The sequence below is a fragment of the Pogona vitticeps genome, chromosome 4, assembly GCF_051106095.1.
Source record: "Pogona vitticeps strain Pit_001003342236 chromosome 4, PviZW2.1, whole genome shotgun sequence".
Lineage (NCBI taxonomy): Eukaryota > Metazoa > Chordata > Lepidosauria > Squamata > Agamidae > Pogona > Pogona vitticeps.
Window position 1 is genome coordinate 41046068 of NC_135786.1, and position 24543 is coordinate 41070610.

Genomic DNA, 24543 nt, shown 5'->3' on the forward strand with positions numbered 1-24543 from the left:
GAGCCAGGCCAGTGCCAGGCCACCAATTCCCAGCTCAGAGATCCTCCCCAGGAGGATACCATGGTCAATGGTAACGAAGGCCACTGAGATATCGAGGAGGACCAGCAGAGACACTTTGCCTGTCAGCCTCCCTCAGTAGGTCATCACACAGGGCGACCAATGCCATTTCTGTACCATGGCGCAGCCTAAAGCCCGACTGAAATGGATCCAGGGCATCTGTTTCATCCAGGTGCGCCTGGAGCTGGTCGGCCACCACCCTCTCGACCACCTTGCTTAGGAAAGAAACATTGGCGACGGGCCTATAGTTGCCAATTTCGTCCGCCGCCAAACTAGGTTTCTTCTTAATGGGCCTAATGAGTGTCTCCTTGAGGGCAGATGGAAATCTACCCTCAAGGAAAGACCCATTAATTATTACAGTGGCCCATTCCATTGTTATCAGCCTGGCTGCTTTGATTAGCCAGGCCGGGCAAGGGTCAAGGGAGTAGGTGGTGGCACGGCAGCGATCAAGCGCCCTGGCCACAGAATCACGCGTGACAGGCTGAAAGGAGTCAAAAATCACAGGGCAAGACGGAGCGGTGGACATCTCTGCTCAACTCACTGTATTCAAAAAAGGAGAGAGGTCCCGGCGGATGGCCTCCACTTTTGATTTTAAAAATGCTGCAAATTGGTCCAGTGAAAAACTAGGGAGAGGCCCATCACTCAGACCAATTCCAGATAGGTCGCGTACTATATGGAATAATTCTGCCTGCTGGTTGGACGCTTCGCTTATCCGGTTAGTGAAGTATGCTCTACTGGCAGCCTTTACCTTAGCCAGATAAAGGCTAGTAGCGACCTTGACAGTTATCCAATTGTACTCCGTTGGGTCCTTTCTCCATTTACACTCTAGTGGTCTCCTAAGTTGCTTCAACGCCCAGAGATCCTGGTTAAACCAGGGCGCCGGGCGGGATCTGCGCTGGAGAGGGCGTTTAGGTGTGATGGTATCTACAGCCCTAGCCGTGGCGGCGAACCAGCCGTCAGCCAGAGCCTCGACGGGAGCACCAGCCAGGTCAGCTGTAACACCTCTCATGGCATCCTGGAATCCAACCAGATCCAGTAGCCTTTGAGGGCGGACGATGACAATAGGTCATTCTCTACATATCTGTATAAACAGTTGCTGTAGCTGTGGTGTTTGAGAAATAATGGAAAGTATTGAGAAGAAATGAACTCCTGCAATACGTTACAAAAATGTGCTTTTTCTACTGTAGAAGATGCTTTAAAGAAAAGTGCCTCAGAAATCAGACATGCAGAAAACGCACACATTATCTTCCAATGACCAATTGGAAAATTAATTAGCAAAATGAAATTGAAAAAAAGCATATTTTGGAATAAACAGGCAGCCTTTTAATTTTTAAGGGAACCCTCCTTCTAACGACACACTAAATGTATAATTGAGTCCAGCTATGAAAGCCATTAAATCTCCAATTATGAAATGTGTAACAATCCTCCTCACATTAGTTAGCAGGAACAGCAAAAATGGCTGTCCTAGTTCAAGAGTATGTTTTTCATTGTTTCATATAGCTAGTTATTTGATGTAGACTGAAATGAGGCCCATGTCTGCCAGGCAACACATATTTCTGAATTAATTATTCAGGTAGATTCTGCCAAGAATAAAAAACATGTTTTTAGTCAGATATTGCCACCTATTTCTAGACAAAATAATTTGGCTGTATTTTAAAGTAATTCCCCAAAGATTTCAGAGATTTGGTAAACAAAATGTGGTATAAATACCAGTGAGCCTGGAGTTTTCTCAAAAATAAAATAAAGTATCCATTTTCAAATTATTTACAGTATACACCCTGTTTTCAATTCTTCTTTCTTCTATTTTTTTTAGTAGACATAGAAGTACAGCATTTGACCAGAAGCGGTAGCTATGAAATCATGACAATCATGAAAGAATTTGTGTTACCTATATAATCTCTACTAAAGCAGAAGTTCTGCATCTTATTTAATACTTAAGCCTTCTGTAAATGAATGAAAAAAACAACAGAACTCACTATTGAATATTATGAAACCAAGAATAAGGCAGGACAAAAAGAGAATAAAAGTTATAGCTTAATGATATGTACTGTAATGATATCATTGCCGAGGCTACCTTGACTGGGGCAGCTCAGGACCTGATGGCCGCCATGACAACTATGTGGCTATTTCAATGTGTCATCGGCCCGAGGCATGAGAAGGGTCATACCTTGAACCTGGTTTTCTCAATGGGACTGGAAGATGGTGGTTTGGATGTGGAGGGGCTGGTTGTGACCAGACCACTTCCTCGTCAACTTTAGTCTATTAGCTTCTTCTCCCTTCTGCAAGGGTGGGGGATCTATTAAGATGATCCACCCTCGGAGACTAATGGATCTGGATGGTTTCCTGAATGCTCTGGGGGATTATCCATCTGATATGGTCTGCGCTCCTGTCGAAGCTCAGGTCACCCTATGGAATAGGGAGATGACCAGGGCGGTTGACACAATTGCACCTAAGCGCCATCTCCCTGCACGCAGAGCCCAGACAGCTCCTTGGTATACTTCTGAACTGCAGGCAATGAAGCGAGAGGGGAGACGGCCGGAGCACAGGTGGAGGAAATCCCGCTGGCAGTCCGATCGAACATGACTTAGAACCCATTACTGGGCCTATTTCGTGGCAATACTGCTGGCGAAATGGCAATATTTCTCCAGCTGTATTGCTTCCTCAGAATGTCGTCCAGCAGAGCTGTTTTGGTTGATCCGGGATCTTCTTCAACCGGGAAATCTGGTGGAGGTCCCAGACTGCTCATAAGTTCACTGTGATGAGTTTGCCATTCATTTTGAGGGGGAAATCGCTTAGATTCGCAGTGGGTTGGACTCCACCATTACTGAAGAATCAGAGGATGTGTCCAGTGTGCTGTGCTTAGGTCAAGTATTAATGGATGAGTTTCAATTGTTGAGACCTGAGGATGTGGACAGGGTACTTGTATCTGTCTGTTGTACCACCACTCCGCTCTACCCTTGCCCATCTTGGCTAATTGAAAGATCTGCCAGGGGGGTTCGCGCCTCGGTCCAGGAGGCCGTAAATGCCTTTTTGAGAGAGGGAGTGGTCCCTACCACCTTGAAAGAGGCAGTAATTTGGCCACTCCTAAAAAAGCCTAATCTGGAACCAAGGCTCGTGGTTAACTACTGACCAGTAGCGAACCTCCCTTATTTGGCAAAGTGTTGGAGCGGGTTGTGGCTGGGCAACTCCAGGTGCTCCTGGATGAAACTGATTTTCTGGATCCATTTCAATCGGGTTTCAGGCTTGGTTTTGGTACTGAGACTGCTTTGGTCGCTCTGTACCATTGCCAGGAGAGAGACAAGGGGAGTGTGACCTTGTTGATACTCTTGGACCTCTAAGCGGCTTTTGACACCATCGACCATGGTGTCCTTCTGGATAGGCTGGCTGGGTTGGGAGTTGGGGGCACTGCTTTATGGTGGTTCCACTCCTTCCTGGCTGACCGTGTCCAGAGGGTGGCGCTGGGGGGACAGTTGCTCTGTCCCATAGTGTTTATGTCATGGAAGTCCTCAGGGCTCGATACTGTCCCCCATGCTGTTTAACATCTATATGGAACTATTGGGAGAGGTCATCAGGAGCTTTGGGCTGAGGAGTCAGCAATATGCTGATGACACTCAGCTCTACCTCTCATTTTCCACCAATTCAGGTGAGGCAGTTTCTCTGCTGAACTCGTGTCTGGACCTGATAATGGACTGGATGAGGGTTAATAAATTGAAACTGAATCGAGACAAGATGGAAGTGCTGTTAGTGGGTGCTTCGCCGGACAGGCCGGACAGGCTGAATGGGGTTACACTCCCCGTATGGGACAGGGTCTGCAGCCTGGGGGTGTTCCTGGACCCCAGTCTAACTCTGGAAGCCCAGGTAGACTCGGTGCCTGGGGCGCCTTCCTTCAGCTGTGGAAATTATGCCAGCTACAGTCCTACCTGGACGAGCGGAGTCTCATGACAGTTACACACGCACTGGTAACATCTCGTATAGATTACTGCAATGCGTTCTATGTGGGGCTGCCTTTGAAGATGGTTCGGCAACTACAACTGGTCCAGAATCGAGCTGCGCGGCTGGTGAGTGGTGGGGCCACTAGAGAACACATCAAGCCAATTCTGTTTAAATTACATTGGCTACCAGTTGCTGCCCAGACCCAATTCAAAGTGCTTGATTTGACATATAAAGCCCTAAACGGCTTGGGTCCTGGATACCTGAAGGACCGCCTCCTTCCATATGAACCTACCCGGCAGTTAAGATCTAGCTGGGGGTTCTTCTGAAAGAGCTGTCCCTCAAGGAGGTAAGAGGGATGGCTTGTACACAAAGGGCCTTTTCGGCAGCTGCCCCCAGACTATGGAACGCCATCCCAACTGAAATTAGTCTGGTACCAACGCTGATGACATTTCAGTGCCAGGTCAAAACCTTCCTGTTCCAGAAGGCTTTTAATTGAAATAATATCAATTGTGGGTCCTGATGGCAATTTTTAACGTACTGTATATATTTTAATTGTTTATGTTTTTTTACTGTATTTTAACTGTTGTAAGTCACCCAGAGACCTTTGGGTAGTGTGGGCAGCATATAAATTAAATAAATAGAATAAAAAGAAATAATTATGACAAATGTGAGTACACCCCCTCACATTTCATAAATATTTTAGTACAGTACATTATATCTTTTCATGTGACAACACTGAAGAAATGACACTTGGCTACAATGTAAAGCAGTGAATATACAGCTTGTGTAACAGTGTAAATGTGCTATCCCCTCAAAATTATGCAACGCACAGCCATTAATGTTTAAGGCAACAAAAGTGAGTACACCCCTAAGTGACAATGTCCAAATTGGGCACAAAGGGTCAATATTTTGTGTGGCAACCATTATTTTCCAGCAGTGCCTTAACCCTTTTGGGCATAGAGTTCACAAGAGCTTTACAAGTTGCCACTGGAGTCCTCCTCCATGATGACATCACAGAGCTGATGGATGCTAGAGATCATGCACACCTCCACCCTCCGTTTTAGGATGCCCCACAGATGCTCAATAGGGTTTAGGTCTGAAGACATGCTTGGCCAGTCCATTACCCTTACCCTCAGCTTCTTCAGCAAGGCAGTGGTCATTCTGGAGGTGTTTTGGGGGCCTTCTCATGTTGGAATACTGCCCTGCGGCCAAATCTCCAAAGGGAGGGGATCATGCTCTGCTTCAGTATGTCACAGTATATGTTGGCATTCATGGTTCTCTCAATGAACTGTAGCTCCTCAGTGCCGACTGTACTCATGCAGCCCCAAACCATGACACTCCTACCACCATGCTTGACTGTAGGCACGACACACTTGTCTTTGTACTCCTCACCTGGTTGCTGCCACACACGCTTGACACCATCTGAACCAAATAAGTTTATCTTGGTCTCATCAGACCACAGGACATGGTTCCAGAAATCCATGTCTTTAGTTTGCCTTTCTGCAGCAAACTGTATGCGGGCTTTCTTGTGCATCATCTTTAGAAGAGGCTTCCTTCTTGGATGACAGCCCTGGAGGCCAATTTGATGCAGTGTGTGCCGTATGGTCTGAGCACTGACAGGCTGATCCCCCATCCCTTCAACCTCTGCATGCAGCAATCATATATCTATTTCCTAAAACCAACCTCTGAATGTGTCACTGAGCATACACACTCAATTTCTTTGATCGACCATGGTGATGCCTGTTCTGAGTGGAAGTTGTCCTGTTAAACCGCTGTATGGTCTTGTCCACCATGCTGTAGCTCAGTTTCAGGGTTTTGGCAATCTTCTTATAGTCTAGGCCAGTGGTTCTTAACATTTTTGAAAGAAACACCCCCTTGAGCCATTGAGGAAGTTATCATCGCCCCCCTCCCCATGGTGATGATATTTATTTATTTATTTATTTATTTATTTATTTATTTATTTATTTATTTATGACACTTCAATCCAATGACCCCTGAAAACAAAATTCAATTCCAAGAAAATGAAATGCCCCCCAAAAGTAACATTTAATAATTTAGTTGCAAGCGAATTTTAAGACGCAAAAAGAAATACAGTATAAAAAGGGCATAAAAACAAACCGCAATGCAGGAACTAAAAATTTCAAGACAAAAACTCTGAAACTAAATTAAGATTGGAGGAAAATATATATTCATGCACACTGTAAAAAGGCTGCAACCATCTTCACAGGTTTGGCTTGCTCCAGCGCCCCCCTACCGCCCCCCTTCTGCTCCAGCACCCCCACACCGCCCCTTTTCGTTCTACTGCCCCCCTGCAAAATGAAATCGCCCCCTGGGGGGCATTATCGCCCACGTTAAGAACCACTGGTCTAGGCCATCTTAATGTAGAGCAACAATTTGTTTTTTCAGATCCTCAGTTCATTACCCTGAGGTGCCACATGGAACTTCCAGTGACCAGTCTGAGAGAGTGAGAGCGATAACACCGGCTTCCCCTTAACGCCTGAGACTTGTGACACTAATGGGTCTCATGACACCAGGGAAAGAAAATGGCTACTTGGGCCCAATTTGGACACTTTTGTTGCCAGTGGTTTAGACGTTAATGGCTGTGTGTTGTGTTATTTTGAGGGGACAGCACATTTACACTGTTATACAAGTTGTATACTCACTGCTTTACATTGTAGCCAAGTGTCATTTCTTCAGTATTGTCACATGAAAAGATACTGTATACTAAAATATTTATGAAATGTGAGGGGGTGTACTCACTTATGTGAGATACTGTATGTCATTTTACCCACAAAATGTTTCAGAGAGAGATAACCAAACAATTAAGATTACTTCCAATGATTTACTGAAGGATAATATTTGGGACTCTGGCTCCAGAACCAGAGGTTGAGATTTCATTTCCCCACCATGCCTCCAATGAGAAAAGTCAGTCTGTGTAGCCTTGGGCACTCTGCACAATTCTAGAGTGCCACCAGACGAAGGTAGTGATAAATGACACCTTAATACTCTATATTTAGAAATCCTAACAAGGGTTGTCATAAGCCAACACTGACATGACACATAAACTCAGAAGGTGGTGCTGGGGGACTGCTGTTTGACACTCTGGCATCAATAATGGACCGGATGAGGGTGAATAAATGGAAACTTATTCCAGACAAGACAGAGGTGCTCCTGGTCAGTAAAACGGCAGATAAAACAGGGATATAGCCTAGTGCTGAATGGGGTTAAATGCCCTCTGAAAACTCAGGTGTGCAGCTTGGGAGTACTCTTGGCCTCATCTCTGAGTCTGGATGCCCATATTTCAGTGGTGGCCAGGGATGCCTTTGTATAATTAAAACTAGTGCACCAACTGCACCCACTCCTGGAGATATCAGATCTGGCCACATTGACACATGCTTCAGTTACATCCCAGCTAGATTACTGTACCATACTCTATGTGGGCTGCCTATGGAAAATATCTGAAAACTTCAATGGGTCCAAAAAATATCGTGGTCGACCAAACCAGATGGGCAGGATATAAATCAAATAAATAAATAAATAAATAAATAAATAAATAAATAAATAAATAAATAAATAAATAAATAAATAAATAAACAAACAAACAAACAAACAAACAAACAAATAAATAAATAAATATCAGCCAGATTGCTAATGAACTGATCACAAGCCCATTATGGGCTTGTGACCCCCTGTTACATCAGCTCCAGTGGCTGCTTATCTACTTCCAGGCGAAATTCAAAGTGCTGGTTCTAACATATAAAGCCCTAACCAGCCTGGGTCCAAGCTATCTCATGGCTTGCATCTCCCTTTATGTGTCTGCTTCAGTATTAAGATCATGTCTTGGTCCTGACATCTTCACAGGTGAGTTTGGTAGGTACATGAGAGAGGACCTTCTCTGTTGCTACTTCCAGACTTTGGAACTACCTCCCACAGAGGCTTGGCTGGCTCCAACCTTTACTGTCTTTCGGCAAACAGACCTTTCTCTTCAGGCAAGCTTCCCCTGAGTGACTGACTGCCTGAGTGGGTTTTTTAAAATGGATTGTTGTAACTTACTGCTTTTAATGTGTTTTGGTGTTGCTTATGCTTTTCAATATGATCTTTTTTAGTAATTGTATTGTGGCGATTTCCTCCAAAGTCCCTATCCCCCCAGGCCTTCACAAGGTTCTCGCTCTTCTTCCTTCTTCGCTGCCACCAGATATTAAGACTTTAATATCAATAGAGTATGGAAACAAGTGTGCTCTTTTATTTGATCAGGGAAGTAAATAAATGACAAATATTCATGGGATAAATCACAGGCTACCAATCACTTGTATTTGAATCAAATCCGATATAACTTTAAAACTCTTTTAACTCTCTGTTTCAATCTAGATTCTTACAGATCTCTAACTCACTTTCCAGACTCTTTCAAGATATACACCGTCTCTCACTCACAGAATCTCCCTCAGACTCCATACACCAGTCTTTACATCCAGCTCCCTCCCCCCTTGGTTCCGCCTTCCGACCAGTCCTTGGCCCCTTGCTTCAATGTTCTGCAGTGATGGGCAGGTGAGGGCAGGGCTGTTCGCTACATGTATACTCACTGTTTCTAGCTTTTAAAAAACTGCCTTTTAACGATGTAAGCCACCTTGAGTTCTTTTTAAGAAAAAGATGGGGTAAAAAGATATTTTAATTAATTAATTAATTATAAGCATATTTATCTGTTCATTAATTGGATTTCTATGCCAACTTAAGTCCCAGCAGTGGACTCATTGCTCACAAATCATTAAAAAAAGCTCAAGAATTCAAAACAACATAAAAACAACAATTAAAAATTATTAAACAATGAAAACATTAAAATAATATATGAATGTTTATGATTTAAACATTGAATGAATTCAAGCTAGGAAAATGGATTTGATGTTATATATGTTTTTAAACTGCTGTGTTCTAGTAGGGTTTAAATGCATATTTTTGTACTCCACCCAGGGGGGAAAACTATGTGCTGCAGTGATTATCCACAGGAGAATAAAAACTATCATATGCTAATTATTCAAGTCATCACTAATCCTCAGAAAAATTGTTTTGACAATAAAACTGCTTTAGGTTTTGTCCCCATGTAAAACAGCTGGCTTGATGCAAATGCACTGTTACTCCCCAGATTGTCCCTATACTATGCTTCTTTATGTTCCTGCTCCCACAAAAAAACAACAACAAACCAGAGAATCACAGTTGCTTTCTTACATAGGACACAGAAAGGCAGGTCAATGATTCTGCTCAGCCAACTATTCTTTCTTTTACTATAGTCTCTTCTAATAAATTGACAGAGCTGAGGAGCCACTTAAAGTAACTGAGACAATAAGAAAAATTCATTTTCCTTACAGACTGATCTCAAAAGGTAAATATGTTTTTCTACCATGCTCAGAGATCTCACACTCAATGTTCCTGAACAAAAGAAAAGAGAAATTCACACAATCATTGAGCAAAATCAACAGAGATCTGGAACTACCATACAACTCCACCTCCAAAAACGGCGTCAGAGCTATTTTTCCTTATATGCCATCCTCAAGTGGCACTTGGAGCAAAGTCTTATCTCAAGAGAAATATGCAGGGAACTCTAATGACAAGAATTCAACAGAAGTCCTACGGCATCAATATTAATTTATCTGTTATAATCAATTACCGTTATGAGCAAAGAGGTATAGAAAGTTAAGGAAACTTTCATCAATACTCACATTATCAATACTGGCAATGCTGGAAGTTTTAGCAGGAGAGGACGGGCCTAAAACAGGAAACGAATATTAATATCATCCATCCCATTGCTGTATTCTACAGATTTATACATCCATTGTGAATAAAACAAATGGGTTAGTACACTGTACACAGAACCTTATTTGGGCACCCACAAATCTAATACCCTCACTCCTTTGGAGACCAGGAACATCAGTTCCACACATCTCTGCCCTTGAAATATACTCTTCGGATTCCACTGCAGTTTTCAAGCAGGGGAGAAACAGCAGAAGTCACTTCTAAACATTGGGATAGAATTACTGTATATTCTTTCTTATAGTCTTCATTCTGCCGTGTAAATGGGAAAAGACCCTGCCACTCTTCCCAAGTCCGAACGTATGTTAAACGATGCAGAGCAGGGGCCTAATGGCAAAAACAAAACAATGCCTGGGTAGCCAAGTCAACATCTCAGGAACTCTCATCTTGCCAGATTTATTTACAGTTGAAAATATTTTTAAAAATCAGTGATGTTAATGAAGGACCTTATTAACATTGTTAATACAGCACCTTGTTTCAGTCATTTATTAAAGTTCTAGCAAACACCATATCCCAAAGTCTACATCAGTGGTAACAAGACTTAGTAACACTTCAGTTTAGCAGCAATGATATAATGGCCTTGAATATTTTGGGGTGGGCATATAACCATAGATTTGGTTTATCAATCAGTGAACTTTTTAATGACTGGTGTGATCGCTATTTATAACAATGACAATCTTTAAGAACGTTTTTTTTTTTAAAAGGTAAAGTGTGACACAACAATCTTTAAGAATGTTTTTTTTTTTTTTTAGGTAAAGTGTGACACAACACATTTTTCCTCATTTTCTTCATACTGTAGTTTCATTACAGAAATTACAGTACCAGATTGTTTGTCATCAAGGATAGACAAGCGAGAAGCATAACAGCTGTTCTACTGAGGGTAAGGACCTAAGGTACAAAGCAAGTAGAAACAGATATTTACACATGGTTTTTGGCTCATCATAAAAAAATAACTATTGAGAGGCATTAGTTTATTGGCTCACAATTAACAAATGACTAGAGAACCCTTCACCAGAGAGATCAGTATAAGGTACTAAAAGAAAAAACATGTCCTATCAATCTATACTCACAGACTCTTAACAACCTCAAAAACTAAATAAAATGTAATGTAATTACAAAAATTAAATAGTATTTTCAAAAATATAGCAATAATGTAGCTTATCCACTTCAGCAACCATTACACTGAATGACCTCACCAGGCTTGTCATGGAAAAGCTTTACACTGCTAAAACAAACACAACACATATTATATGAATGATGAACCTGTCAATAGAACTACATTAATAAAGTATGTATTATACTTCATTAATTGATCTTTAGAAAGAAGAATGCAAGAAACAAAACAAAATAGATGAGAGAAAGCCAACAGATAAAACAAAGACCATCAGAAAAAAGCCACATATTCACAGGGAAGGTTCTCATCTGGCAACACTCAACTATTCATTTTTCATTTACTGTATGCATGTTTAAAATTAACTGTCCATAGGGAAATGTGTAAGATGTGTGTATTAACATGCAACTGCATGCAAGAAAAAAAAGTAACCTCAATGTGTTTGCTCCCTGCAGAGGGCACATAGAATATTTCTTTACAAAAATATACAGTGGTGCCTCGCACAACGATGTTAATTGGTTCAAAAAAAAAAAACGTTCTGTGAAAACATCATTCTGTGAAACACTATTTCCCATAGAGATGCATTGAAAACCGGGTAATCCGTTCCAATTGGAACAGATTGCCGTCCTTAAGCGAAAATCCCCATAGGAAACATCATTGTGTGAAACAATGTATCCACCATTCAAATGCATTGAGTAGGCTTCAAGGCATCTCAATGGGGGAGAAAAAAATTCATCAAAAATTAACGAAGACTCAGAACAAAGCCAGATTAAGTTTGCAAAGGTTTCACAAGCTGCACTAACGAGTCCAAGCATTTAAAACAGTTTCTGCATCTTCGTTAATTTTTGGTAAAAAAAATTCTGACCCATTGAGATGCATAGACACCCCCAACCAAGAAGCAGCATGGCAGCATTTAAATTTTTTTTAAAATCAGATTTGAACTTGGGCATCCAAATCCCAGAGGCAGGCATGGCCACAAGAGAACAGCAACCATTTCCTTGCAGAATTCCACACACACAAAGCATAACCACCCCCCCCCCAACCAAGAAGCAGCATGCAGGAAAAAAAAATTAAAATCAGATTTGAACTTGGGCATTCATTCCCAGAGGCAGGCATGGCCACAAGAGAACAGCAACCATTTCCTTGCAGAATTCCACACACACAAAGCATACCCCCCCACCAAAAGCAGCATGGCAGCAGTTAAATTTTTTTAAAATCAGATTTGAACTTGGGCATCCAAATCCCAGAGGCAGGCATGGCCACAAGAGAACAGCAACCATTTCCTTGCAGAATTCCACACACACAAAGCATAACCCCCCCCCCCAACCAAGAAGCAGCATGCAGGAAAAAAAAATTAAAATCAGATTTGAACTTGGGCATTCATTCCCAGAGGCAGGCATGGCCACAAGAGAACAGCAACCATTTCCTTGCAGAATTCCACACACACAAAGCATAACCCACCCCCCCAACCAAGAAGCAGCATGCAGGAAAAAAAATTTAAATCAGATTTGAACTTGGGCATCCAAATCCCAGAGGCAGGCATGGCCACAAGAGAACAGCAACCATTTCCTTGCAGAATTCCACACACACAAAGCATAACCCCCCCACCAAAAGCAGCATGGCAGCAGTTAAAATTTTTTTTAAATCAGATTTGAACTTGGGCATCCAAATCCCAGAGGCAGGCATGGCCACAAGAGAACAGCAACCATTTCCTTGCAGAATTCCACACACACAAAGCATAACCCCCCCACCAAAAGCAGCATGGCAGCAGTTAAATTTTTTTTAAATCAGATTTGAACTTGGGCATCCAAATCCCAGAGGCAGGCATGGCCACAAGAGAACAGCAACCATTTCCTTGCAGAATTCCACACACACAAAGCATAACCCCCCCCCCAACCAAGAAGCAGCATGCAGGAAAAAAAAAATAAAAATCACGTTTGAACTTGGGCATTCAAATCCCACACAAATCCACAGAAACCCCCAGCCAAACCCCCCCCTGCAATTTCCCAAAGGAAAAAAAAACCCATAACCAAAGCCAGACAGACCCAAATCCCCCCTTGCAAAAATCATCAGAGTTTTGCAATACAGTACAGTACAGATACACTGTAAAACCCACCACCCACCCAGGAGAAGAAATGCAAGCTTACCTTTGAAAGTTCTCCAGCACAGAAAGTACTCACAAGACAGAGCAAAGAGGCAAAGCCAACCTTTGAACTGCATGTGGGAAAGTAAACCCAGGATGCATGGGGAAGGTTTTTTTATCCCTTCCCTGCACAGGCGCAATGCATCCTGGGTACAGGCAGTTAGAAGAACAAATTAGCATTGCCAAACAGCCACCTTTCCCGCTCTTTTTTGAAAACAATTGTTAAGTGAAACAGGGGACCCAAAATGCAATCGTTCTGTGAAGCATGGTCCCAAAATCGTTGTGCGAAAATTCCCCATAGGAAACATTGTTGTGTGAGGCGGCAAATTTTTCAGAAAAAGCCATTGTTGTGTGAATTTATCGTTGTGTGAGGCACTTGTTGTGCGAGGCACCACTGTATGACATACTCTTAGAAAAGGGATGAGGAGCATTTTACTTTATGTTCCCAATGTTACTACTAGCAAATAAAGAAGTACAAACATAAAGATAGGACAAAAGTGTTGAATTTACTTATTACATCTACATAATGCTTAAAAACAACTCAGACATTTAAAGATATATTAAAATGTTATTAAAACTTACCTCCCCTTAGGACAAGCAGAGGCACCTCTGCTCCAACAGGAAACTGCTTTAGAACTTCTACAACCTGCAGGTGTGTCAGATTCTGCACATTTTGATGATATATCTCTTTAATTATATCCCCCTTTTGAAGGCCATGACACCACTGACTATCTAAAATCATCTTCACCTTCTGGCCTGCAGGGCTATCAGCTATTGCAAATCCAAATCCTTTAGGTCCCTTGATCAGAGGAATTGTGACCAGTTCTGCTTGAGAGCATCCTGAAGAGGATATTGAAGACCTCTGTTCACTGAGGTCTGTGCAAGGGCCATTTAGACGTCCATTGACCAAGATATGTCCTGCTTTTCCATTCTGATCTAAAATTACTGTTCCAGGTATTAACTCCTGGTTGATCACAGAAGTATCTCCTTTTGCTGTTGGTTGGCCATTTAAGACAGGAGTGGCTGTAACAATATCTACAACAGGGTCCTCATTTTCATCAGGAAGAGGGTATCCACGACACAACGTCATATTCACATATTGGTTTACAGGTACTAATTGAAACATCTGGACAACGTCAGCATGAGTATGGCCAAGGACACATGTACCATTTATGTCTACAATTACATCACCTATTAAAAATGAACAGGATAGCATTAATTTAAAAAACTTATTTTAATATCTTAGAACAATCAGAATCATTTTAGAAGTCTCAACAAGGAAAAGCAGAGGAAACTAATAAAAATGTTAAGGAACACAGATTTTTTTCTTGTCCATATGCTATAAAAGGTAGGGTTTCTCTTGTGTTTAATCTGTACTTTGGATGTGCTAAAACTACACAATTCTAAATACCTAAAACTTAATTTGACTTGGTGAATGACTGCATCCACATTTCAAAAGAGAAACAGAGTTGATATCAGGATTAGCTAATGTCATACACTAGAGATGGACAGCATTTGGCCTAACAATAGCAAGCTTCCCTACAAGAGATCAAACGCATCCCCTCAAACTCCACTCAGTCCTACCAAAGGGTCCCCAGCTTTCTAGGGGGCAACTGAGTCATATTTTGAGGGGCCTCAGCACCTTTGGAGGCACCACAATCCCAGAATTTTAAATAATTGATGTTTTAACCCCTTATAGAAACAAGATGTTTTCAGTAAAAAAAAAAAGAGAGAGAGGGGGAGTGAGTGAGTGAGTGAGTGAGTGAGTGAGTGAGTGAGTGAGAGAGAGAGAGAGAGAGAGAAAGAGAGAGAGAGAGATGCCATGATAAGATGGCATCATGGAAACTACCCTCCAAAGATAGATATGTGCAGCTCCTGTCTCTAGAAACTGCCAACTCATCATCATACACTAATATAACTGAATGAAAACTGAATCATAGAGACGGGGGCTTCGTATACGAATATGAAGCTCCCCAGCTCAGGTGGCCGGCCTGATTACTTCCCAGCCCCAGACGGACCACTTACCACGCGGCACACATGTCTAACATCATCTCCTTGGCCCCAACTGTGGCAGTAGCTCAGCTGCTGCAGCCCTTCCTCCCTGCTCACCCACTCTGTGGCTGAGCAGGGAGACTCGTCCTCTTGCCTTTGCAGGAAAGGCTGGGAGAGCAGGGAGGCAGGGCTGTGGCAGCTGAGCTACTGCCGTGATTGGGACAAAGATGATGATTCCGGTCACATGCACGTGTGGTAGGTGGTCCAACTGAGTCTTAGGAAGTAATCAGGCCAGTCACCTGTGCTGGGGGGGGGGTTGTATTCACATACAAATACAAAACCCCATCTCTAAATTACCTTTCTGGTTTCTATATATTGCTAGATTAACTTTTCACGTAAAATGTTTTTGGATATTAACATACTTCATAACAGAAGCCTGTTGGTGTTCATGTAAGATTGACATAACTTGCTGTAGCTAAGCACGCCTAATTGACAAAGTGCTGGGTGTGTCTTAGTTTTATGTCTGCTGATGTGTTTGACTGCACAATTGAGATAGCCCTGGCACACTGCCAGTGAAACTCAATGAGCCACAGTAAAAATATGTAAATCTTATGTGAATACTATTAGAAGTCTGTCCATTGTCTTTCAAGAGAACTAAAAGAAGTTTTAGTTTTTTCTACATTTTCTTTTTAAATAGATTCACTTAACTATCTATGATCAAGAAATTAGAAACATTTAGAATGTCTTAAAGGAATCTTTTAGCACCCATGACCTCACTTCCATTTTAAACTGAAGTAAAAAGACTTAGTATAATAAACAGTATAAAATCCTGCATAAAACATAAATTTATGCCCTGAGGGCTTACTATATGTCATCACAATCATCTAGTGCTGGTGATATTGAACTTAAATAAATTGAAAGTTTCCTACCCTCCCCCCCCCCCCCGTTTCAGATTCTGAGACCGCCTAGGGCCCTCTTTTTGCCCTGGGGCAGACTCTGGGAGTCTTGGGAGAGGTTGGAAGCCTTTAAAAGCTGAAAATACCTGCTGATGGGATCAAGACTGCTGTTGGGGATCCAGTAGCAATTTTTGCCTATTAAAGTCCCCACTCATCCCAAAGCTTTGAAATGCTTCCCCTAGCAGGAAATGGAGCCCTAGCGAGCCTCAGAACTTGAAATGAAGGGATAGGAAGTTTTCCATTCATTTAAATTAATTATTAGCAGTCCCAGATGATGACAGCATCCAACTCCACAGTGTAATTTTATGTGAACAACATTTTGGCCTCTAGGTGTTTTTTTAAAAACTGTGTTTCATTTTTAAAGATCTTAGCAATATTTTGATTTTACCAGATCAATGCTTAATTGAAGTACATGAATCCAGTAGCTGGCCTGTCATATTTATGTATACTTGTACATTTGGAAACTTATGTGAACACCTCAAAGGTGCTGGATCACTCAGTGGTTTAGGTCTCTGGCTGCAGAGCCAGATGTTGCGACTAAAGATGGGCATGAATTAAGTTGTTCCTGTCCTGGGCAAGTCATCTTTATGCCCATAAGAGAGTTGTTCAGGCACTGCGTTCACATCCCCTGCAGGGATTCCTGCCCCACTGACTTTGTGCGGCTGGCTGAGGGAGAAGGGGAAGATGGAAGAAAAGGCTGCAAAAGGTGAGTGGTCAGTTATGCTTGGGAGTGGGTGGGTGGGTGGGTGGGGAGGGAAGCATGTGTCACCCAAGGAACAGATGGGTGTGCAGGGGAGGCAGGCACCATGAAGACTCACCTGGACAGGGGAAGACTTAATTTGTGCCAGTCTCTAGTTGAGAGTTCAATTCCCTACTAGGCATCTTTGAAATGGGCTGGACTCAATGATCCAAATAGTATTTTCCAGTTTTGCAGTTCTAAAATTAATATTATTATGTCACATTTACCTGTCCTGCTTGCACACACATGCACAGTGGCAAATAAGGCTGGCAGGAATATATTTGGAAATTGCTACTCTTTGTATAGACTGCATACTTTAATTGAGTAGTAGTTGTATATGGATCAGAAACATATCTGCTTATGCAACTGCACGAGAGTGATCATGTAAGAATTTCCCCTCTTGTGCAAGTCCATGTTCCAGTGCTTAAACTCGCTGTGGCTCCAAAATTGGGATTGTTGCTGGTTACTTGACCAACTGCACAAAAAGGAGCCAGTAAGAGGGAAAAAACATGATATAACTGCCCTTACATAAGTATTTTTCCTCCAACTGGATTGTGATGACTGACTAAGTTGTTCTAATTGCTCTCTGAATAAACAAATCCAATGAAAAGACCAAGAGATGTAAGCATATTTGTAAAAATAGGGCAATCTATTTTGCTGATCCATTAACAATATATACAACACGAGCTGATCCTCATAAACTGAAAGTTTAAGATAGGAGGAAAGCTTAAGAAAGACTGTTTGCCGATTTAATACACTACATAAGTAAATAGAAATATACAAAGACTTTTCTCTTCAGGCAGATTTTTCTTTAGTGGCTGACTGTCTAGTCGACAATAAACGAGATGGCTTATACTGTATTTTGTTGCTGCTAAATCTGTTTTTCTAATGCTTTTACCTAACATTTCAAACATGCTATTAATTCTTCTTTAATATTCGAACAATTTACTGTTTTAGCTTTTAATATTGTGCTACATCATTAATATTAATGACATAGCACAATATTAAAATAACAACTTACATCATTAATATTAACAAATTAACAATGTGAGTTGTCGCAAGTCCTTTTTAAATAAAAAGGTGGGGTAAACATGTTTTAAATTTTATATATATAAAATCATAAATTATTAGAATGATTAAAAAGGCCCACAGAAAAGGTAAGAATCAGTTTAAGCTAAGGTAGCTATTGTAAATAACTACCGGATTAATTTTTTTTTCTCAGTTATGAACATAGTTGACAGTGACTTTTGACAAAACCGTATATTTAATGTGAGGTCAGAGGAAGGACACACGTTTAACTACAAGGGTACACAGCAGAAAACCCCAACTGTACGATTATAGATTATCAGAAATTCATGACAACTTGTGTTATGTGTAGAACTCAGTTATTTATTAATGTGTAGTGTATATTTCATAGTCTGACAAGCTAAAAGAAATAATTTCAGATTATTTGTATAACTAACAGTTTTTGTTTATCTTTTGTTCTAAGAGCAAAAGAAAAAATGGGAAAATAAGTCTACTTCACCTGGTGCAATTTTGCCATCCTGTGCAGCAGGCCCATCCTTCAGTACATTCTTCACCTGCAAAAACTCGTCTGGTCTGTCTCCACCAATTATTGTAAAACCAAATCCCATAGTGCTTTTCTTCAGTGATGTCCGTATGAGGACTCCTATCAATTGGGTTGGATCTCGAGTGAAAAGGGACTTGACTGGGTCTGCACAGAACAAATGATTTTCAGTGTATTTAGTCAATAATAGGGATTGGAGCTGAAGTCACTTAGTCTAGCACTAATAAATTTCTTCACAAATAAAGTGGCTAGAAACCTCAATTGAGAGCAATTATGTAGATATAGGAAAGGTTATAAATAAAGACAGGGAATTTAGGAGGAAAGCATTCTTAATTCTTTCTGGGACATTTTTATAATGTAATTCAAGCATGAAACAATCAATGAAGCGGCACATATAATGAAATGCATCATTAAAATATGCTATCTCTGATGGGATAGGGAGAAAGAAAGGATGTTGTGAGATTTAAGATTATCAGGTGCATCCAGGCTGAAAAAAGCAAGCTAAATTTTGAAAAAAAAAATGTGATGGGAAATAATCAGACCTTTGAATTTTAAAAATCACCAGCATTAAACACTTGGTGCCTGGCACAGTTCATGTGTTAAGGGCAACACATGCCCCTAACAGAAATTATTTAAAGTTCTCCTAGCTGGTATCTCACAAAAATGGGTGGAGAGGAATAAGCAAAAGGTTAGCATAGTGGTATGTATTTAAGTAGATTAGAGTCAGAAGTCTTGAAACCTCAAGGCTGCTGCTTCATCTTCATCCTATGTCTGGATCTTCAAACTGATGGCTGTTCATCAGTGGGCTATCAAGCACCCAAGCTGATTATAATAAATAGTTTTAAAACAGCTTAAACTAATTATGCTGCTTTAAGATTACCAATCAGTATCAACTGCAACAATTTCAAATACACAGTAAAGCAACAGTAGCATGAATCCTAACATCAATTTACATTCTCATAAGACAAGGTGTGTACATCTTGGTGGCAAATTGCTGCTCACTAATGAGGTGCTAAATGCATTCCTGGGTGTACACCTAATTAAGGGAGTTACTCAATAAGACTGACTTTGTTGCAACCTTAAGTATGAAGGTTACATTCATCTCTAACCCGCAAAATTAGCAGTAAACTGCATATCCTGCAACCAAGAACAAAAACTAGATAGACTATCATTTTGCATGTTATAGAAAATGACTTGTATCCTAATGGCATAGTTACATGCCATCACACCACTTGTGCAAGTGGAATTCCACTTTTCTTCATGGAGTTCATCACTGGCACAACAGTAACATTTGAGCAAGTGGCACAATCCTGGATTACCACACTGATGGGACTTTCTGTTTAGCAGTAGTTTTAAAGGACAGGTACATATAATGTGTGTTAAGGGATGTGGTGGCGTAGCGGTTAAACCGCAGAAGCCTCTGTGCTGCAAGGTCAGAAGACCAGATGTCATAAGATCGAATCCATACAACAGAGTGAGCGCCCGTCGCTTGTCCCAGCTCCTGCCAACCTAGCCATTCAAAAGCATGTAAAAATGTGAGTCGTAAATAGGTACCACCATGGTGGGAAGGTCACGGCATTCCGTGTCTAGTCGCGCTGGCCACATGACCACAGAAACTGTCTTCTGACAAACACTGGCTCTACGGCTTGGAGACGGGGATGAGCACTGCGCCCTAGAGTTAGACACGACTGGACTAAATGTCAAGGGGAACCTTTGCCTTACATATAATTTGCCTTGGAAACTAACATGGAAAACAATTTATGTGCCTGTCAGCACTTACCTACAGGGAGGGTAGCTTCTGTTGCTATCTCCCTTGGGTCTGCAATGACTCCATATCCTAAAAAATGGCCAATCCTCATAGTGTGAGCAGCCCTGTAGAAGCCACCCCTAGGCTACAGAGCCCCTGAGAGTCAATGCTTGTCCCCATCTAATGGAATGTGGTAGTGGGGAAGAACGAGATTCTAAAGATTGTACCACCAGTGTTTAGCAGTTCCTGAGTTTTGTTTGGCATAGAAATGTGCTCCTTGGCACAGCCATCTATGACTTTGGGTAACTATGATGCTCCACGTCTTATGGACAGGCTTTACCATGCCACAGTTACACTGTTACATTGGCCTAAATGAAAAGGTGCACATTCATACTATTTAAAGAGTTGCTGCTTGATTCTCTGGTTGTGCACAAACTCATGTGACTGTCACATAAGTGATAAAAGTAGTGACTGGTTAATTAGAAGCAATTTAATGCTGCAATTTATACTACTTAATTTACACTGGCTTAACTATCAATAGGACTGTGGCTACTCTCTGTAGAAATTAGCTTACAGATAAAAATGTATACAGATTTCACAGTGAAATGTATCATTAAAATATGGCTATATTCAGCACACAGTTCTTTTAAAATATACCAGTTTTAGCAGAATGCCACAGAAATTTTGTCACAGAAGACAGTACCTGGATTTGAAAGGCCAGAGTCACTCTGTCCTAGATGTTTTTTTCGTTTGGCTTCCAAAACTGGATTTTCAAACTGGGTTTTCTGGTTAATATGACTGCAAAATATAAAATACATTAATAAAAAATTAATTATGCACTATTTTCTCAGACTGTTTTCAAGTGTTTTTTTGAATCAACAGTGATTAGCCAGTTGATTAAAATTATCTTCTCTTCTCTCCTAGTTTTTGAAGAAGTCAACAAAATATCATTCAATTGAGAAGCCTTAATTATCAAATTTTCCAGGGGACATTGTTATGTACCAGAAAGTCACTTCTGATTTATGCTGCTATCAAAGTGTAACATAGCTGTATCTATGCTGTAACAAAAACTAAGCTTCGTGGCTTCTTAAAGGAAAAACAGTGGTCTTAATGTGCATCAAGACTCTCTGTTTTTATTATGCAATTCAATCACTACACAATTTATTTTTTTAATAACTATACTGTTAAATAAAACTTGGTTGCTTTTCCAGAGGCTTGCCACTGAGTTCCTGTGAGTGGGTTCAACTTTGGGAAAACCACATTCCCCTTTTTGTTTCCCAAAAAGTTAAGATAGTCCTTTTTCGCAAACATTTCTTTTATTTTCAAACAATGGAATACTATGAACAATTTCAATTGGAGCAATGGGTCCCTCAGTTTCTTTACATTTAACACAACTGTCCCTTAACTCAGGTGGCATGAAAGAGTTCACCATCAGGGTTTAACAATCTGTATGCTTTCTCGTGGGCCTCCTCAGACTGGGGCATGTAGTGCCGCAACATGGGTGCCAAGCCCACTCTCCCTCCATGGGCATTTCTGATTGAGGCATCACCACTGGCCTGCTCTTCTTCCACCGATCTTCCTTCTTGGGGTAGACATACACCATCCATTCCACTGGTTCTGCTTCCCCCAGCTGTACCTCAAATCCTTTCTTTCTTTGCCTTTTCTCCTCCTTTTGTACCTCAGTCTCCCAGTCTAGTTCTCTTTCCCCTTTTTCTCTCTCTTCAGCCTCTGTCACCAGATATCCCTCTACCATTGGCTCCTGCCCTTCCTCACCCTCCTCTCATTCTTCGTTCCCACTTTTTCTCCTCTAATCTCACTTGGGCCACTGTTGATATCAGCATATACGCTGTCTCGTATCCCTCTGTTGTGGGTGCTGGAGGGGATGGCTCACACTCCTCTTTTCTGTTGGGAAGTGGTTCGTCCTCGCAATTCCACATGGAAGTTAAAAAACTAGAAAATTCTAAGCAATCAGGATATAATATATTCGCGAAGGCTTTCACAGCCGGGATCTAATGGTTGTTGTGGGTTTTTCGGCCTCTTTGGCCATGTTCTGTGGAGCCAAAGGTTGGGAGTTTGATTCCCCATTGCCTCCTGTGACTAGAGCCAGCCTGTGTGGCCTTTGGCAAGCTGCACCGTCTCAGGGCGTCCCCAGAAAAAGGGAACAGTAACACACTTCTGAGAATTCTCTACCTGGAAAACCATGAAAAGAGGCACCGTATATCAGAATTGATGTGATGGCACATGATGGCACATGATTTTTGTTATTGTCTGAAGGTTGTTCTTCCTAACATTTCACCAGTCTCTGTGGCCAGCATCTTCAGAGGACAGTACTCTGTGCTCTGGTGTAGTTTGGGAGTTGAGTATTTATGGCTGTGAGATCCTTTTTTGTCCTTTTCAAGAGATGGGTGATTAGTGTGTCTTGTTGTTTAAGAAATTTTTCATCTAACAGTGTTACAAGAGTTGTCAGCAAATACTTAGAATGTTCAGTGGTAGGGGGGATTTTGAATGTTTAAAAGGACCTGAAACTCAGTGAGGTGTGCTGTTTGTTTCAGTCATTTCCTGTGGGTGAATTGTTATTGTGTGCTGAATTCCTGCTACACACCATATTTGACTGCTGCATGACTGCCGACATCGTGTGACTCTATACTGGATCCTTTCCTTTTTTTTCTTTGGTTTTCGGGAGAGTTGTCGCTGTATTTGGATTACTGTTGCTCTTTGGGATTATTTTTTTGGATCTTATTCCTGTCTTCTCTCCCCACTTGGTTCTCTTTTGTTCTTGGCTTATTTTTGCTGCCTACCTTTTGGTGTGCTGGAGGTGACAATATAAAGACACCTGCAATGTCAGAAGAATATTTAGTGGAAGCTTAACCTAGTAGGGCAAAGGCAATGTTTCAAAGATTTAAAGTGCCCCAGGAAGCTTCAGAAGCATACTATGACACAAGAGGTGGAATGATGCTGCCGTGTGAAACAAAATAGTCCCACATCATGTGTTCAACCTCTTGCATAAATTAGATTTCTAGACCACAGTCAATGGCCAAAATATTACAGGTGTTCATATAAACTTTGCATAACTTGTAGTGGCTAATTATAACTAATTGATAATGTGTTAGGATTCATCTCCGTTGCATACTGGGTCACGTTTGATTGTGCAACCAAGATGCACCCCACCAACAATTAGGCACAGCAAGATAGAAAAATGTTATGCAAATATCAATAGGATTCCCCCCTACATAAACAGTGCTACACAGCACTATTGCCAAGGTATGGTAGTCTCTCCGTTTTAAAATGCAGACTTCCCATTGTGGGCAAAATGTTAAATTAAAGAGTTTGCTTCACTTTTATGTATCTATCTGAGGAACACAGAGGCATGCCATGTACCTGTTCAGATGCTATTAACTGTTCTGGAGGACACGTGGATATATCAGACAGGCTTTCCCCAAAGTAAGACAACTATTCTCTGCTAAACCATACTTTGTAAACTATACAAAATAGTAAAACTTTGCATTTATTACATATTTGTCATGCTTCCTAATGATTCAATTAAGTTTAAGTTGGTTGCTGTGGGTTTTCCGGGGTCTTTGGCTGTGTTCTGAAGGTTGTTTAAGTTATCAACAAGTGTACAGAAACACTCACTCAACATAGTAGGTTCCATACTGAGGGTCTTCTATTTTCTCCCAACCATAAGGAAGTTCTGAAATCATAAAAGAAGACTTGAGTTAATTTTCTTACCTGTTAATTTTCTTTATCTTCTTGAAAATTTTGAAAGGATCCAAATAATGGCAAAAATGGTACAACTGGGGTTCTTTTGGCAAGTGTGATTGAGCCCTGAGTGCCTACCTTTCCCCAAGCCTTCTACCAGAATGACAGAGCAGGTTTCAAGAAGAAGGGGGAAACAAAAAGAATTGCCTCTTCCCCTTCAATAGGCAGAGCCTTCTACCTGCTACCAAAAGTACACAAACCAGGGAACCCCAGTAGACCCACTGTATCAAGCATTAATGCAGTCACTGTTCGAAACTCCATACTCAAACCGTATGCCACAAATACATCTAGCTATATAAGAGACACCACAGACTTTTAAAGGAAACTTCAATCCACTAAGAACACTATCTTAGTCACAATGGATGCAGAAACTCTCTATAATAACATACCATACAGAGATGGACTGCAGGCTGTCAGAAACACTATTCAAAATAAGGACAAAGCACATATAGTCACCACCCTATGCAAATTCATGCTCACAGACAATTTTCACGTTTGACAATAAAACCTACCTCCAGATCAAAAAAACTGCCATGAGTACTCAGATGACTCCACAACGTACAAATATATTTATTGCTCACCTAGAACAATACTTTCTTAAATGTTTTACTCAAAAACACTCCTCTATTAAAGGTATATTTATGACATTTATTGATCTGTACATACAGAAAGGAAGCCCTAGAGAAATTCCACCAGGATTTCAATAACTTTCATCCAAATATCAGCCTTAGCCTGGA

The 24543-nt window shown here is 41.1% G+C and overlaps 1 protein-coding gene across 6 annotated transcripts in view; it reads right to left on the reverse strand.

Annotated features, from left to right (window-relative positions):
- MAGI3 (membrane associated guanylate kinase, WW and PDZ domain containing 3) overlaps nt 1-24543 on the reverse strand; it is a 184500-nt gene that overhangs the window by 61956 nt on the left and 98001 nt on the right. For all 6 annotated transcript variants that reach the window (XR_013545117.1, XR_013545116.1, XM_072997166.2 and 3 more), the window contains exons 7-11: nt 23681-23738; nt 20751-20845; nt 18259-18447; nt 13629-14237; nt 9702-9748 (exon numbers count right to left, since the gene is read on the reverse strand). Coding sequence is in view for 4 of the 6 variants with exons in the window: in XM_072997166.2 (XP_072853267.2) it covers nt 9702-9748; nt 13629-14237; nt 18259-18447; nt 20751-20845; nt 23681-23738 (998 nt within the window). In the remaining 2 variants the exon portion in view is untranslated. The remainder of the gene's footprint in view (nt 1-9701; nt 9749-13628; nt 14238-18258; nt 18448-20750; nt 20846-23680; nt 23739-24543) is intronic.